Source organism: Geotrypetes seraphini, chromosome 12 (genome assembly GCF_902459505.1).
Source record: "Geotrypetes seraphini chromosome 12, aGeoSer1.1, whole genome shotgun sequence".
Lineage (NCBI taxonomy): Eukaryota > Metazoa > Chordata > Amphibia > Gymnophiona > Dermophiidae > Geotrypetes > Geotrypetes seraphini.
In genome coordinates, this window is record NC_047095.1 from 103,875,568 (window position 1) to 103,892,214 (window position 16,647).

At 41.6% G+C, this 16,647-nt stretch overlaps 1 protein-coding gene across 1 annotated transcript in view; it reads right to left on the reverse strand.

Moving 5' to 3' along the window:
• Positions 1–16,647, reverse strand: part of LOC117346860 (vomeronasal type-2 receptor 26-like) — a 164,008-nt gene that overhangs the window by 38,717 nt on the left and 108,644 nt on the right. The window contains exon 3 of the mRNA XM_033917028.1: positions 15,618–15,749. Within this exon, the coding sequence (XP_033772919.1) occupies positions 15,618–15,749 (132 nt within the window). The remainder of the gene's footprint in view (positions 1–15,617; positions 15,750–16,647) is intronic.

Genomic DNA, 16,647 nt, shown 5'->3' on the forward strand with positions numbered 1-16,647 from the left:
CTTCATCTATTGTTTCTGTTTGCCCGGGCGGGCGGTAGTACAGCCCTATCTTTATCTCAGTTCTCTTTCTTCCTGGTATTTTAACCCATATTGATTCCAGTTGGCCATTAGTTATTGGTGCGTCCACTCCGATCGATCGAATTGTATCAGTTACGTAAAGTGCTATTCCTCCTCCTTTCTGATGTGTTCCCTTCTTAAAGTACCAGGATTCACAACTCATCTCTATTCTCCTGCTGTCAATAAAAAGCATGGTGTTTCCATCCTCTTTAAGCACTCTACTAACGTTCATATTATTCATCAGTCTTCTGATTTAGAGGGTAGATGGATCACAGTCACAGTGAAGTTGGGTCTCTTATCACTTTCAATTGTGAATGTCTATGCACCTAATATTGACTTACCTTCCTTTATGACTTCCCTAAAGGAAACTCTTCTAGATATCTCTGACCATCCTCTCCTGGTCGGTGAAGATTTCAACCTCCCGCTTGAGGCTCTTAGATACAGGCAATCCCTTTCATCTTTCCGTATTTCAAAAATGTGGTCTGAGCTCCATCATGTTATTCACGACCTAGGCCTTTGCGATCCTTGGAGACTCTTACACCCAGAGGAACGTTCCTTTACTTTCTATTCCGCCCCTCATAGATCTTACTCCCGAATTGATTTCTTTCTTATTTCCAAATCCTTGCTACTAATGGTAAAGGCATCTGTAATTCATCCCATAATTCTTTCCGATCATGCTCCCATTGGTCTGCATATTGAAATTCAGACCACTTTTCCCAAACGACATTGGCGCTTTAATACTTCTCTTCTTTCTGATGATGTCTTTCTAAACAGGGTGCGCAGCTTTGTCTCTGATTTCTTTTTATATAATACTGACTCAGTATCATCTTATAATACCATTTGGGAAGCTTTCAAAGCGAGCCTGCATGGAGAAATTCTGAGCTATGTCTCCTGGAAATGGAAAACTGATTTATCTTCTATGAATGCTTTGGAGTGGGATATTTCTATCTTGGAATCCGAGCAATGTCAATCCCCTGCTTCTTCTCCATCTCCAGATTTAATACGGAAAAAAGCTGAATACAATGAGCTATCTCGGAATAAGGCTCAACAAGACTTCTTGCTCTCCAAAGCTGGTACTTATATGTTTTCCAATAAATCTAGTCGGTGTTTGGCCCGATACATAGCTAAATGCAAACAACGCTCTAGAATAGCGGCCCTGGTTCGTGATGATGGTGTTTCTGTAACTGACGATGCCTCTATTTCTGCTCTTTACGCGACCTTCTATGAGAAACTCTACAAGTCCTCCGCATCTTCCTCATCTTTCTCTCTTCCTGAGTGCTTTGAGGACCTTCCGCCCAATCTGATCTTCTTGGAGTGCCCATTACTGACTCCGAAATTATGGTAGCGATTCAGTCTCTGTCTTCTCATAAATCTCCTGGGCCCGATGATTACCCCATTGAATTTTATAAAACCTTCTCCACAGAACTTGTGTACCATTTGAACTCCCTATATGCTTATCTTTTCTCTAACCCCCTTGACCAAGGATCTTTTACGGAGGCACATCTTATTGTATTACCTAAACTTGGACAAGATGAAACCAAGGTAGCGAACTATAGACCCATCTCGCTTCTCAAAACTGACTGTAAAATCTTAGCTAAAATTCTTCCCTCTAGACTGGACAAAATATTGGGCTTTCTCATTCATCCGGATCAAGTGGGTTTTATGAAGAATCGTTTTATTGGGGACAATGCTCGCACCTTCCATTCTATAATTGACATCGTGCACTCTTCTCCTTCTCCGATGGTAGCTTTGTCTCTTGACGCAGAAAAAGCCTTTGATATGGTGGAATGGAACCACTTATTCTCTACTCTCCATTGCTTTGGTTGTGGATCTGCTTTTATTCAATGGATCCATTTATTTTATACCAAACCCTTCTCGAGATTACGTATTAATGACTCCCTTTCTACGCCTATCTTTCTTCATAGAGGGACCTGTCAAGATTGTCCTTTATCCCCCCTCCTCTTTAATTTAGCTCTTGAGCCTCTTCTCATTACTATTCGTCAACATAAGTCCATCTATGGCATTCCGGTAGGTTCATCACAAATTAAAACCTTGGCTTACGCTGATGATCTTCTTATATTCCTCTCTGAATTGACTACATCCATCCCTTCTCTGCTGAATGTTATCTCTGAATTTTCCTCCTATTCTGGTTATCGTATTAATTGGGATAAATCGGAAATTATGCCTCTGAATGATGACACGTCTCTTTCTGACTGTGGTCCTACCACCTTTCGCTGGGCTTCCTCCTCTCTGAAATATCTTGGGACCCTTTTTCATCATGATAGGAACATTTTGTTGTTGCTTAATCTTGAGGCTATATCTACCAAGGTAGACTCTCTATTGAAACACTGGTCCCCCCTCTCTCTCTCTTGGTGGGGGAGATAGGAAGCCATTAAGATGACAATTTCCCCTATTGTTAAATATTATCTCTCTATGTTTTCCACACTAGCGCCGAGAGCCTTCTATAAATCACTAGAAAGTAAACTGAGTATCTCTGGTGTAAAAAACCTCCTCATATCGCCCTTCGTATACTCAAAGTGGCTAAACCTGACGGGGGTGGGGGGGGTGGGGAAGGGATAAACTTTCCAGATTTCTTTCTTTATCACATAGCTGCCTTTCTAAGATACAGTTCTTTCTGGTTATGCTCTTCTGACATGGATGAACAGCAAGCTGCCTGGTTGACTATAGAATGTAATCTAGTTCATCCTATCCCTCTTTCTTGCCTTCCATATGCTCCTACTCACTTGCTCTCCCATACTTCCGATACCATTCGTACTACTCTCCGGGGCATTCATCTTTTTGATTCTTTATCTCATCAAAACCGTTGGCACACGTCTTCTTCTCCTTTATGGTATAACTCCAATGTATTGATTGATAACCATCACATCAATTTGCATGGATGGATGGATAAAGGTATTTGGACTATTAGCCATGTCTTAGATACTGATTCTCTATTATCATTCTCTCAACTTATGGATAAATTTAACTTCTCTCCGACTGAATGCTTCCATTGGCTCCAGCTCTCCCACTGCCTGAAGAAACATTCTCCCTCTGTTTTGCAGTACTCTCCTACGTCTACGTTTTTACTACTTTCTCAACTGAGTGTCTCATTAAGACACTCCACTTCTCGCTTCTATAAGGAACTCAGATCTCACCAATTTCCTAGATCTAAGAAAACTATGAATATCTGGTCTTCGTAATCCTCGTGGAGTGGTACTGACAAGGACTGGGACTTCTATTTTACTAAAATTATTCGCCCTACTGCCTCCTCTAGTTTGTCTCGGTTCTTATACTTTCTATCTTATAAAGTCTTCTGGACTCCTAATAAACTGCACCGTGCGGGTTTACGTGATTCCAACCAATGTTGGCACTGTCTCTCTGACATTGGAGATATTCGTCATATGATTTTTGCTTGCCCTATTATTTCCACATTCTGGTCCAGCGTCTGGCATACTATACAATTGATTCTACCGATCCGTTCAGATTTTTCTCTAGACATTCTTCTTTTCAGAGAGAGCTTCTTTTCACAATGATCTCTCCTCTTCCCAAAACACTCTCCTCAATATTTTAATTGCTCTTACACTTCAAATGATTTTACTTAATTGGAAATCTGATGATTCTCTTAATATTACTTTCTGGTGGAACACGATACTTTTAATACACTCTTATGAATCGAAAGTGGCGGAATTCTCCCACAGACACCAGGTTATCTCCAAAATTTGGGATCCTATTCGTCATTTTTCCTTATAACTGTTGACAGCTCCCATATGTTCCTTTCAACATTAGCATTCTATACCTTTTGGCGACTTGTATTTACTTCCTGGGTTTGGGATGCTCGCCCTATCCTGTCATATTCTGAATTTATCTTTCCTGTTCTATAGATCATTGTCTCTTCTCTTCTTGTGGAGGGGCTTTTCCCTCCTTCTTCTTCTATTCTTTTCTTTGTCCTCCTCTCTGGCTGCTTTGCCTTTGGAGGAACTGTTGGAGCACTTATTCTGCTCTATTGCTGTTATGACATATCATATACATTGCTGTGCTTTTGACTAGTCCTGCTTAGGCCTGGTTATATTTGTATTATTCCTCTTCCATTTTGCTTTTGTATATTTTAAAACTCCAATAAACATATTTGAAATAAAAAATCAATAGAGCATTTCCAGTGAGAGCAACCACTTAAAATTGCTTCCATCATCTCCATTTTCAATGTACATTGCTCCCCCGGTCATTCGCAGTTGGCAATTAACGGTCCCAGTCATTCATGGTATTTTACGACCATGAATGACAGGGCAGGAGAGGGCAGCCAGAGAGGCAGGAGAGAGCAGCTGGAGTGCCAGCGAGTGAAGGAAATCACTCCTGGTATGCTCCGACCGCCTCTTCATGCACTAAATTAGGGCCTTACCAATCAGGAGCTGCGTGTCAAGGCTGCCCTCTCTAGTCTCTCCCGCTGAAAACCATTTTTGTGGTTTTTCAAGATTCGTGGGGATTTGTGGAATGGAACCCCCATGAATATTGGGGGAGTACTGTATTCGTGGTTTTTCAAAATTCACGGGGTTCCTAGAATGGACCCCACATGAATATTGGGGGAGTACCTTATTCAGAGCACTGGCAAATAAATTATTTACTGCACAATACTTTAATGCTCCTTGTAGTAAGAGTTTTCATGCATTCCAATCACATATTAGGCTTAATGCCCTTTAGTAGTCATGTAGACATACCACTGAGGAAAGAGATCAATTTAGCAACAGCACCTGCAACATTTGGGGTGGGCGGTTGCAGTCTTGAATTTCTATCCAAATCTATCCCTTACACCCCCTTAATATTTATTATATGACCTTTATTCTGTGAAGGAATGGAATTCTGCATAGAAATTTGCACTCATATTTCCAACATTAATGGAAAATGAGAGGTCATGGTACTATTTTATGATAATTTAGAGTAGCTGCATGTTTGATCCTAAGTGAAAGTGATGGGGTGAAGTTCTAGGCATCATTGTGGAAATATTTGAGAATTGAAGTTCTGTCTTATCCTCTTCCAACTTGATGCACTCCTTGGAGAAATTCTCACTTCTCAGCATTATCAATATATAAATATTGCATTTCTTATTGATCTCAACCTGATTTGTAAGATTTATTACTCTGTTGTATTAGTATACGGTTGAATTTTAGCAGTCAGTAACACTGCAGAATTTCATCTCACAATTGATGCACAGCTTCCATTCATGACAGAATATTACTTGAGGCTGATCTTAGTAAATTCACTTACCCACTCAATTGCCTTCTCATTGATGATGAAATCTTGCCCTGATAGAGCATGTGGGTTATAACTTCCAACAATTGTATTCCTCAGTGTCCCATTTGATAGAAAGATCATATTTACAATGTCATAACCAATAGATAAAGCACCATTCTCATCAAAAAATATCTCTTCACCCAGAGAATTTTTGAAGTGGATATTTTTCATATAATGATGAAGCTAAAGAATGAAGGATAGGTTTTCAGTAGTATCCCTAAATGTCAGGTTATTCATATTAAACTCATACAAAAATCAACCTGGTTTTATTTTGTTTAAGAAATATTGAAACATGTGCAAAGGACTATAGAAGAATAATATAACTTAACTATGAACAAAACTAAGAGGCTGATTCTATAAATGGCATCCCAGTTGTAGGCAGTAATGGCATCCTACTGCTGTCTAACTAGCCAATTGGGATAAGAACATAAGAACATAAGCAGTGCCTCTACTGGTCAGACCAAAGGTCCATCATGCCCAGCAGTCCGCTCACGCGGCGGCCCATCAGGTCCAGGAACTGTATATTAATCCTCTATCTATACTCTTTTATCCCCTTTTCCTTCAGGAAATTATCCAATCCCTTCTTGAACCCGAATACCATACTCTGTCCTATCACACCCTCTGGAAACACATTCCAGGTGTCCACCACCTTCTGCATGAAGAAGAACTTCCTAGCATTGGTTCTGAATCTGTCCCCTCTTAATTTTTCTGAATGCCCTCTCGTTCTTTTAGTTTTTGAAAATTTGAAGAATCTGTCCTTCTCCACTTTCTCTATGTCCCGCCGGTTCCTGCACCATGAGGCGCATGTGTGAGCCCCGCTCCGCCACTCCCCCGAGCCAGGGTAAACTGCTAAACAAAATCACTCCATCAGGAGCCATTGTCCCGCTAGTTCCTGCACCACAAGGTGCATGTGTGAGCCCCGCTCTGATCCTCCCCCGAGCCAGGGTAAACTTTTAAAGAAAATCGCTCCATCGGGAGCCATTGTCCCACCAGTTCCTGCACCACGAAGCGCACATGTGAGCCCCACTTCGACCCCTCCCCTGAGCCAGGGTAAACTTCTAAAGAAAATCACTCCAACGGCACGCAGCCATAGGGCGCGACGACTAAGGCGCACGGCAAAGGCACGTGCGCCTTAGCACACATCTTTGCGAAGCGACGTTGTGAAGAGTCGCTCTGAAGAGTCAGTCAATTGCTGATCAAAAAAAAAAATTATTTGACCTGCACTCTCCCCACAAGTGGTCAATACTACAGCTCCACCTCAGCAGGAACTAGAGGTAAGGTACATCTCTGACCTGCACAATAACCACAAACTAATACTGCTATAACTCCAGCCCAACCATAAGCTAAATATAGGGGAAGAGAAGTGCTGCTACTGCTACTGCTACTGCACCCAATTGGGAAGAAAGAGGGGAAAAGGAAGACCAGGGAAGGGAGAGGAGAGGAAAGAGATGCCAAGACCATGGGAGGGAGGGAAAGAAAAGGAGCTACCAGACCATGGAGAGGGGAGAGATGTCAGGGTATATGGGGGGAGAGGGGGAGGAGACAGACTAGGAGGAAGGAAGGAGAGAAAGGAAGAAGAGATGCCAGATAATGGAGTGGAGTGGGAAGGAAGGAAGGAAAGGAGAAGAAAGAGATGCCAGAGCATAGGGGAGGGGGTGGAGACAAAGACTGGAAAGCAGTGATGGGGACATAGGAAGGAGGAACCGAGGACACTAAGGATATAGGAAGGGGCACTAAAGACATAGGAAGAGGCACTGGGGGCACTAAGGACACAGGAAGGGACACTAAGAACATAGGAAGGAGGCAATGAGGAAATAGAAAGGAAGGAGAGAGGGAATAGAAAGGGACAACTGTTGGGTCTGAATGCAGTAAGAAAGAAATGAAAGAAAGGATGCACAGTCAGAAGGAAAAACAACAAGAGACTCATGAAATCACCAGACAGCAAAGGTAGGAAAAATGATTTTATTTTCAATTTAGTTATCAAAATGTGTCAGTTTTGAGAATTTATATCTGCTGTCTATATTTTGCACTATATTTATCTATTTTTCTATAGTTACTGAGGTGACATTGCATATTTTAAAGTCATTTGCCTTGACATCTTTGAAACCCCCCAAATATAAATGATAATTAAACATTTTCTCTGCGTATAGTGTGCTTTGTAGTTTTTTTTAATTTTAAGGTTACCATTATGAATTAATGTGAAGATATTATGTGTACATGAAAAATGAATGGAAGAAATTGGGGGTGGGATTGGGGGCGGGGCTAGGGTGGGATTGGGGCAGGGCTAGGGCAGGATTGGGGGCGGGACTAAGAATTAATAGATGTCCCCTTTTGATGAAAAAAATAAATGGTCACCTTAAGTTCCATCCAGGAAGTCTCATAAAACCTTCAATTATACCTGCAGAATGACTAAGGGCTCCTTTTACTAACCCCCTCTTTTACTAAGGTGTGCTAACTGATTAGTGCAAACTAATTGAATTAGCATGTGCTAAACGCTAATGCATCCTTAGACTAATATGCCTGCGTTAGCGTTTAGCACGTGCAAAATCAATTAGCGTGTGCTAATCGGTTAGCACACCTTAGTAAAAGAGGGCCTAAGGTACACTAAGCATTTTAGCACACGCTAACGACACACTAAAACTAATGCATGCATGTTATTCTATGGACGCATTAGCAGATAGCATACTCATATATTTAGTATACATTAAAATGCATAGCGCACCTTAGTAAAACAGGGGGTATGGCTAGGTTGGCCCACATCCCACCCTAACCACTCCTCCAGATATGCCCATTTTAGTTCTGGGTGGACAGTGGCATTCAGAGGCCTAAAAAGTCCTTGGATACATTAAAAAAATAAGTTTGATTATCGGCTCTTGGATGACCTATCTTTTAGGTCACCCAAGTGCTGACTTGGGTGGGTTTTTAGATATGTTAGCTAATAATCATACATAATATTATCATTAGAACATAAGTCTGTCTGCTTTACTGTATATATGTTTAACAGGCTAAATCTATTGTACTTTGGTAATCTTTGCAATGTACCTGTCAAATTAACAGTAATTCTCTATTCAAGCTTTTGACTACTTACATATATGGCTATTGTTCTTCAATTTTCATGTTTTTTTTGTACTAGAACATCTTGTTAGTCAAAATGTCCAAGTGGGCATTCTGAAAACTAACTATCCAGATGTTTTCTGTTTTGTTTTGTTTTTTTCTAGTGTTTCTAAATCTTAAGGGGAGCTTCTTAGAGGCATGTTTTGGATGGGCTTTTGACTTGAAGAAAACAGAAAAGATAACCAAGTGGTACTCAATATCTTTATTCTATGAAGAGTTGATGCCTACATGTTTTGGCTTGAAAGCCTGCCTCAGGAGGCTTAATGCTTTGATAAATACAGTATATGTTGACTGTTCTATCTTATAAAATTATAATGATTGAGTCATTCACCAACCAGATCAATCAGAATGATCAGTAAAAAATTTGTCCACAATGTGGAGATTAACCCAGTTTATGCATTGTTTCAGATCATTGATTGAGCCTTATCCATGTCATTCTCTTCTTGGTTGGGCTGAAAACTTTTCAGCACAACCTCCTTTAGCTTCAGATGGGCACATAGACATCTGAGTCCATCAGAGAAGAGCGAAGGGGCACTCTAAGGGGTACTGCAGTGAATGCTTATATTGTCTAGTGAGCTCTCCAAAATCTACCCAAAACCCACTGTACCTACATAAAGATGACACCAGCAGGTATACGGTCTATTGTTGTGGTATACAGGTGGGTATAGAAAGTTTGGGGTGGATTTTGGAGAGTTCACCATACAATATAAACAGGTTACAGTGACATGCACCTGGGACTTTTAAATATGACATTCATTGCTATACCCCCTAGAGTATCTCTTGCTCTGCTCAGATGTCTGTGTGACAGTTTGCTAAGAATGCTGGCTGTTTGGACATCCCAATAGTTTGTGCTTGTGTATTTTTCATTTGGATATCTTTGTATTCGAAAGTGGCAAAAAAAGATGGATGTACTAAGGACCAAAATGTCTAGATAGGTCATTCTTATACATTCCCTCTGTAGTCTTGATGATAGGGCTGTGTATCTTGTTCTGCCAAGATCTGTAGGAATCTCAAATAACAAACTTGAACCCCTCCCACTGAGTCCATCTCCTGGGGCTTGCTCCCTGAAGTCCAGTTTTGTGTTCCTACAGCCAAACTGTAGAAGCTCATCTCTTCTACTCGTGTTTCCTTTCTTAGAATTTAACATATTTATTTGATATTTTTGCATGGGTTTTGCCCTTGTGCTATAGATACACCCTGCGGGAGATTACAAACTTTGGAGGAAAAAGTCTGCATCTGGGAGTTACCTCCCATTGCAGTAGGCCACCTCCTGAACAGTCTGCACATCAGATTGGAGCTCCAGGATTTGGAGCAAGCTCACCCCAGGTTCATCCACTAAGGGGTGGAGCACAGGCTGCACGGTTCCGTGGAGACGTGCCTGGGATCAGGACCAGACTACATACCTTCTCTGAGTAATCTGGAGGTCTTGAAAGTCACTGACTGGGATGACAGGGCAGGTGAAGCAGTCAGAAGTAAAATCCAGTTTTCCAGCTTCCTCAGGTAATAGATCATACTTGCTGTGTTCAGCTTGCCTGCCATTCTTTCCCTTGCAGCATAGACACAGTGAGTAGCTGTATGCATGTCTGGTTTGGCGATTTTTGGGGGACTTAAAAAGGGAGTTTGGGGTGTTTTCCCTGCATGCCCCAACCCCCCCCCCCCCACCTCTAACAATTTCATGGCTTCCCTGTGTTTTTCCTGGGCTGTTTTAGGGAAAAATCGGTACCTGTGGTGGCAATCTTGGATTTTCTTCAAACTTTTCAAAAGTGTATTTTTTGCTCTTAGGAGCTCAGTGTTTGCTCCAAACTTCACAGATGACCTCCTCAGGACATGATGGCATGGATTCATGCCTCATTTGTGGTGGATGGCTCTCAGATTCGTAGCCAGTTTCCACATGTACTATGGCCCACGAGGGGGGGGTGAGGTGTGCACAGATTCTGAGTTCCGCCCCAGGAGATGTCCCTCTTGGGCTTACTGCTGCCAGCTCTGCAAAATTTGTGTCTGGTGACCATAAAAATGGTGTGGACATTACTCCAGTGAAACACAAGCACAGTTCCAGGGAAATGTCTCATAAACCTCTTAAGCACTCTGGATCAGGTGTGCATAGAGTGGCCTTTGCCACAGGGGATATTTTTCCCCTTGTTTTTGTGAAGATGATGTATCATGCATGTTTAAAAAAAGTTCATGCCCGTGACTCCCTCTCAGAAGCCAGCCCAGCAGGTGGGCCCTCTTCTTTCACTGGTTTCCAGCATGTCACTGATGGGGATCCCAGAGAATAGGTGGACGATGCCTGCAGTCACGTCCGCATCTCTTTCCTTCCTTTTGTTAGTGGTCAAGATAAGTGAGGGACCCGAGACGTGGTGGAGACCTGTCTATACACAGACTGTCCAAGTCAAGTCGTCTTATGGTCCAAGCTCCACTGCCTCCGATAATCTCCAGTGTCCACTTCAAATGTGCCTGCCTTACTTTTAAGATCCTACACGGCATCCTCCCCCCCTTTATTCCTCTTTCTTGGAATTCCTCAAACCCCAATTCTACTAGATCCACCCAAAAACTGAAACTCTCCTTTCCCTCTCCCTTGTAGGAAAACCAGGTTCCTCCCTCCCTTTTAGAATCACTGAGCTCTGGAACAACCTTACCTCCCCTCTTAGGAATCTGAGCTCCCTCCAACTCTTACGTAAACATCTGAAAACCTGGTTATTCTCAAAAATGTAACTCTTCCTCCCTCTCTGATTATTCTAGTCCTCTAAATTTCCTCTTCATCCTTCCCTCCTCTGAAGTTCCTTTCTACCCTAACTCCTGTTAACCGTGTCGAGCTTTGCAAATGTAGAGATGATGCGGTATACAAACCTAAGGTTTAGTTTAGTTTAGTTAGACAGAAGTTGTAACCTGAGCAGCAGCTTTGGTGATACGATGTTTCCCAGCCATACTGTAGTGCAGAAAAACTTACTCCTAGAAGAAAATAAAGAATAGGGCAGAAAAATCCTACCAAATTAATGCCCTCTTCCAGAGGCAGACAATAGTTCACAGGTTGCTATTAGTAAAGAAATGAGCTAGGAGTGGGCCTGCTGATCCTCTACAACCTCTCTCTTAGAACAAGGCATACTGAGGGTTAGGCACTAGACCAGCATTCCTCCACTCAAGGGTCACCTGTGGAGACTGATCTCTTAAGAAAGTCCTCAGAGTTCAGTGGAACCATGGTTTTGGGGAGGTCCCCTCTATGTATTTCTACCATGGCCCATGTTAGGGTGCATTCTGCACCATGTTACAGTGCACAAGGGCCCTGTGATCTTGGTGGTACCAGATTGGCCACGGAGTCCTTGGTATGCCGACCTAGTCAGGCTATGCATTGAGAGTGGACTGTGACTTTTTCTTGCCTTCTCTCTCAGGGCCCAATAGCACTACAATTCTGGACCGCCTTGGTCCTATGGCATGGTTTTTGAGCATGAGCCATTGACAGCTATGGGGCTATTATTCACAGTCATTGCTACGTTATTTCTTAGCAAGCGGTAAAACACGATTGCAGACTATGCAAAGATCTGGAGGTGTTACCAGGCTTAGTGTTCCAGATCTCAGGTGGATCCCTCAGGTTTCTCAGTGGCATAGGTTCTGGATTTCCTGTATGCTGGCCTCAAGCAGGGGCTTGCTGTATCTTCCCTTTGAGTTTAGATCATGGATTTTTCTTGCTTGGGTTCTGTTTCACTGAGGGGTTTGCTAGTGCCCCATCAAGATATTGTCCGCTTTTTGTGGGGTGCGGTGCAGGCTGAGGCCTCCTTTGTGGTTTCCTTGTCCAACATAGAATTTGAAATTGGTTCTCCACTCACTGGCCCATCCACACTATGAGCCTCTTGAGCAGGTTCCCTGCAAGTTCTCACCATCATGACTGTCTTCCTTGTAGCGGTCACATCTGCCCAAAGGCCTTGGAGCTGCAGGCACTCTCATGCTGGGAATCTTTTTTACAAATCACAGATTCTGCGATCATCTTGTGGATGATGCCCTTCTTTCTTCCAAAGGTAGTTTCTGTTTTCCTTGTAAATCAGAAAGTTTGTCTGCTGGCATTTGTTCCTTTGGGATCCAAGTCTAGGGACAGAATCTTGTGGGCCCTGGATGTCCATTGCATTCCTCTGCATTTTTTGGAGGCCACCAATGAATTTTGTCTCTGAGGCCATATTTTCGTCCTTTTGGGCCCTGCCTGTCAGGGTAGGCCTACCTCTAAGGCTACAATTTACTGATGGATTTGGGCTGCCATTTCTGCTGCTTATGTAGCAGCGGGGAAAAGCCATCCCTTGAGGTTAGGGCTCACTACACTAGAGGAATGTCAACCTCTTGGGCTGAATCCTCTGCAGTTTTGTCTAAGGAGATTGGCAGGGCAGCTGCCTGGTCTTCCCTGTACACTTTTACCAAATCCTACTGGAGTGCAGTAGCAGCTAAACAAGAATGATGCTTTTGGGGGCTTCGATCCTGGTGGCGGGCTCATCGGGATTTTACAAGAATAAAAGATTAGGTTCTTACCTCTGCTAATCTTCTTTCTTGTAAATCTGCTCTGTAGTCTGGACATCCACCAAGTTTCTGTCTGATTCACAGGTTGCCTGACCAGTAACTGGTAAGCTGAATTTCTGTCACAGACCAGCATCGCTGAGAATGCCATCCTTCCCTTGTGAAGAAGGGTTAGAGGGGTCCCAGGGTATTTGCCCCCTCTTGACTATATAGGCTTTGTCTCCTTCTAGAATTTTATGAAGTTCAATAAGGTTTATAGTTCAAATTGAATGTTCTTGCTATGTTTTACATTTTCAGTGTTGCTGAATTAATTGAGCAGAATTAATTGTGTAGTGGGGAGTTCCCCATTCCCCCATCTCTCTCTTTTGTTTACTGTTTCTCAGGTAGTCCTTCCTGGCTTGGTTACTGACTGGACTTCAGGGAGCATGCACCAGGAGATGGACACAGTGGGAGGGGTCAAGTTTATTATTTGAGATTCCTACAGATCTAGGATGCACAAGATACATAACCCTATCAACCAGACTACAGAGGAGAATTACAAGAAAGAAGATTAGCAGAGGTAAGAACCTAATCTTTCATTTTTAAAAAAAGGAAGATAAATGTCTTGCTGTTTTGGGAATGGACAATTTCTCTACTGGATTTCTGAATGTCTTTCCCAAAATGTCCAAACTCAGATTTAGATGTCCTATTGAAAATGTCCCTTTTTGTTATTAGATTTTGTAAATTGTCTATTAATGGCAACCTATAGTGCCTGCCACTGAGTAGGTGATTAATTTGACATATCCATGCAAGACAGTTCAAATTATTCTCTAGTGGAACAATATTTAATGCATTTTAACTCACTAGAAATAGATCTTGGCTGGTTAAATCACCTGTTTGGGGCTAACTGCTCATTTTCAGTGACATTTTAACCAGTTAGTGTCACTGAAACTATCAACTTGCCACAAAACTGTTTTGAGGGCATTCCAGCGGTTCAAGCAGCATTTGGCCGATTAAGAGCACCTAACCAAGCTCACTACATAAAGAGGACCAAATAGAAGTCAGTCCTATTTCTGTGTGGTGCTGAATAGTGCTTGATATCACACTTACCCCCTCCTTTACAAAGCCGCAGTAGCTTTTTTAGTGCTGACCACCACGGTAACAGCTCCAACACTCATAGAATTCCTATGAGCATCCAATCTGTTACTGCGGTGGTCGGTGCTAAAAATGCTACTGCAGCTTTGTAAAGGAGGAGGTTAACCAGGTATATGTTAGCTGGCTCCATAAAACTGGAAATTTATTTCTGGTGCCTGTCATGGCCTGTCCTTGAATATTGGTGTTTAATATCATTGATTTTCAACAAAATGCTGATTGCTGCTGGCCTAATATTGGGCACTAGGGGGCTGATTCTGTATTTGGTGCCTGATTCTATGTTTCTATACCTAGAAAAGTGGCACCTGCCATGTGACAATCATGGACAGATGCTGCTTACAGAATTGCAACTAGCAAGGACCCTAAGCTCTGGAAATGTAGGTCATGGTTTTACAGGCCTATATTTCTGTCCTCTAGGGTCCTTGTAGGATCTAATCTAATCTTCTATTTCTGTATTGCACATACCTAAGCAGGCTCAAGGTGACTTACAAAGAGAAGTGAGAGGAAGCGGAGAGAGGTAGGGAAGAGAAGGGGAGGAGAAAGGGGGGGATACATGAATCATGGACAGTGGAGCCTATTGATGCTGAAGTCCAGTGCCACCCCTAAACACACCCACTTCTAGGCTTTATTGTTACTAGGCACTTCTAGGCACCATGGACTCAGGCACCTATTTTTTTAATCATTTTAAAAATTATTTTTAATGATGTGATCAATTATCATGTCAATTAAAAACCAATTAAAACACTTAAGTTAGGCACCAGTAAGTGTGATCTAGGTGTCTCACAGAGCCTAACATTTGGTGGTCTTTTTTTTTTAAACAGGCCCTTGATTTTTATACAAAATTAGGCTCAGTATTTCTCTAAAAATGATTTTACCTTCCATGGCAAATAATCTAAAACTTGACTTTCTCCATTCCATGGGATATTTTTTCCAGAGCCAGACATGACCATGTCATGCAAAGCATGAGCCAGGGCATATACAGCATTATGTATACTATAACTGCTTCCCAAGTATTTAGTGTGACAATGTCGAACGTATGTTGCTTTCATACTGATACAAAATCTTCTGATGCTTTTAGGGCATTGGCTGTCACACAAGTCCATCCACCATTCCTGAATTAATGGAGTAATTGGAAAGTAGATGGGATTCACCTCACGGACAAATTTTGAAAGCATTGGAATATTCTTATTCATCATTGTGAATGTCAAGGTATTATTATTCACACTATAGGCCAGTGAATAGGCTAATCGAAAATCCAGTTCAAATGTAAAGATCCATGTTTTTCCAGGTACATGCATAATGCTTATGTACTTTTGTAAATTTGAGTATGATTCTTTATTACAGTACAAAATGATCACACTAGCTGATGATGAATAAAGGCTAACTATTATGTTATGTATTTTATCTTCTGAGATGATACTGATGTGAGGGAAAATTTCTATGAATTCAGTGCAACCATCATTCTGTTCAATACCTTCTTTCAAAATCTGGACAGCCCTTACAGAGCTGTCATCATCGGTTGCAATGATACCAACCCAGGTCCAGTTGAAATGCTTTAGCAACCTAAGGATCCCAGCACAGAGGTGGAGCTCACTGGGGACAGTCCGGTAGAAATAAGGAAACTTAAGAGCATCACTCATGAAAAGATTCTGTGATTTGTAACTGACCTGTTGAAAAAACAATGTTATCACTATCTCTGTCATTATGAGATTTTATTTTAAATAAGAAAATTGGTTAATTCAATGGCAAACAACCTGAGAAATGTCACTAAATGACGTAAGCCAATTAAAAACCTGAAAGAATGGGAATTTCTAAAACTCACCCACTCTCATTCAAACTGACCTATCACAATTGAAACCATTCTATTTCTTCATTTAAGCCTGCAGGGCTTAAAGTCTGCCAATCATGAATGAAACTAAATTCTTCCAACAGAAGTCTCTGTGAGCTATCGCTCCCTATAGGCATATAAATTTGTTTAAAAATGTATATTCAAAGTCACTAATAAGATGACCTGCCTCGATCCAATGTGCTACGACTGGAGCTTGAAGCTGCTTATGTCTGATATTAGATAGATGTTCTCCCATTCGTACTTTTACCTTTCTTTTGGTGTGACCTGTGTAAAATTTATTACAAGGGCATATTATACTGTTAACTATTTCAGTCGAGTCGCAATCAGGTTTTTAATTGGCTAACATCATTTAGTGACGTTTCTCGATCCTCAGCACTCATAAATCAAAGTTGTCACTGGCGTTCTCCTGCCCTGCATTTATTTTTCACAAATGAGGCTTCCTGAATTCTTCTGGCCCTTATAGTAAGTTTTCTGATAAGACTCAACACAAGCTTTATAGTTTAGATTGAGTAGACATAGTTATATGATACTCTTTAAGGCGATTATAACTTGATAAAGTTTAAATCTTAATTACATTAATGTGTTTTAACCAGAAAGTAAAAGTTTAAAAATACTATTCATGTTTCTATTTTTCTTTCACTTTTTCTTATCCTTTTTGTTTAGAATGCCCCCTTCCTGATGACGCTGTTGCGAAACTCGAGTCGAAGGGAGGACAT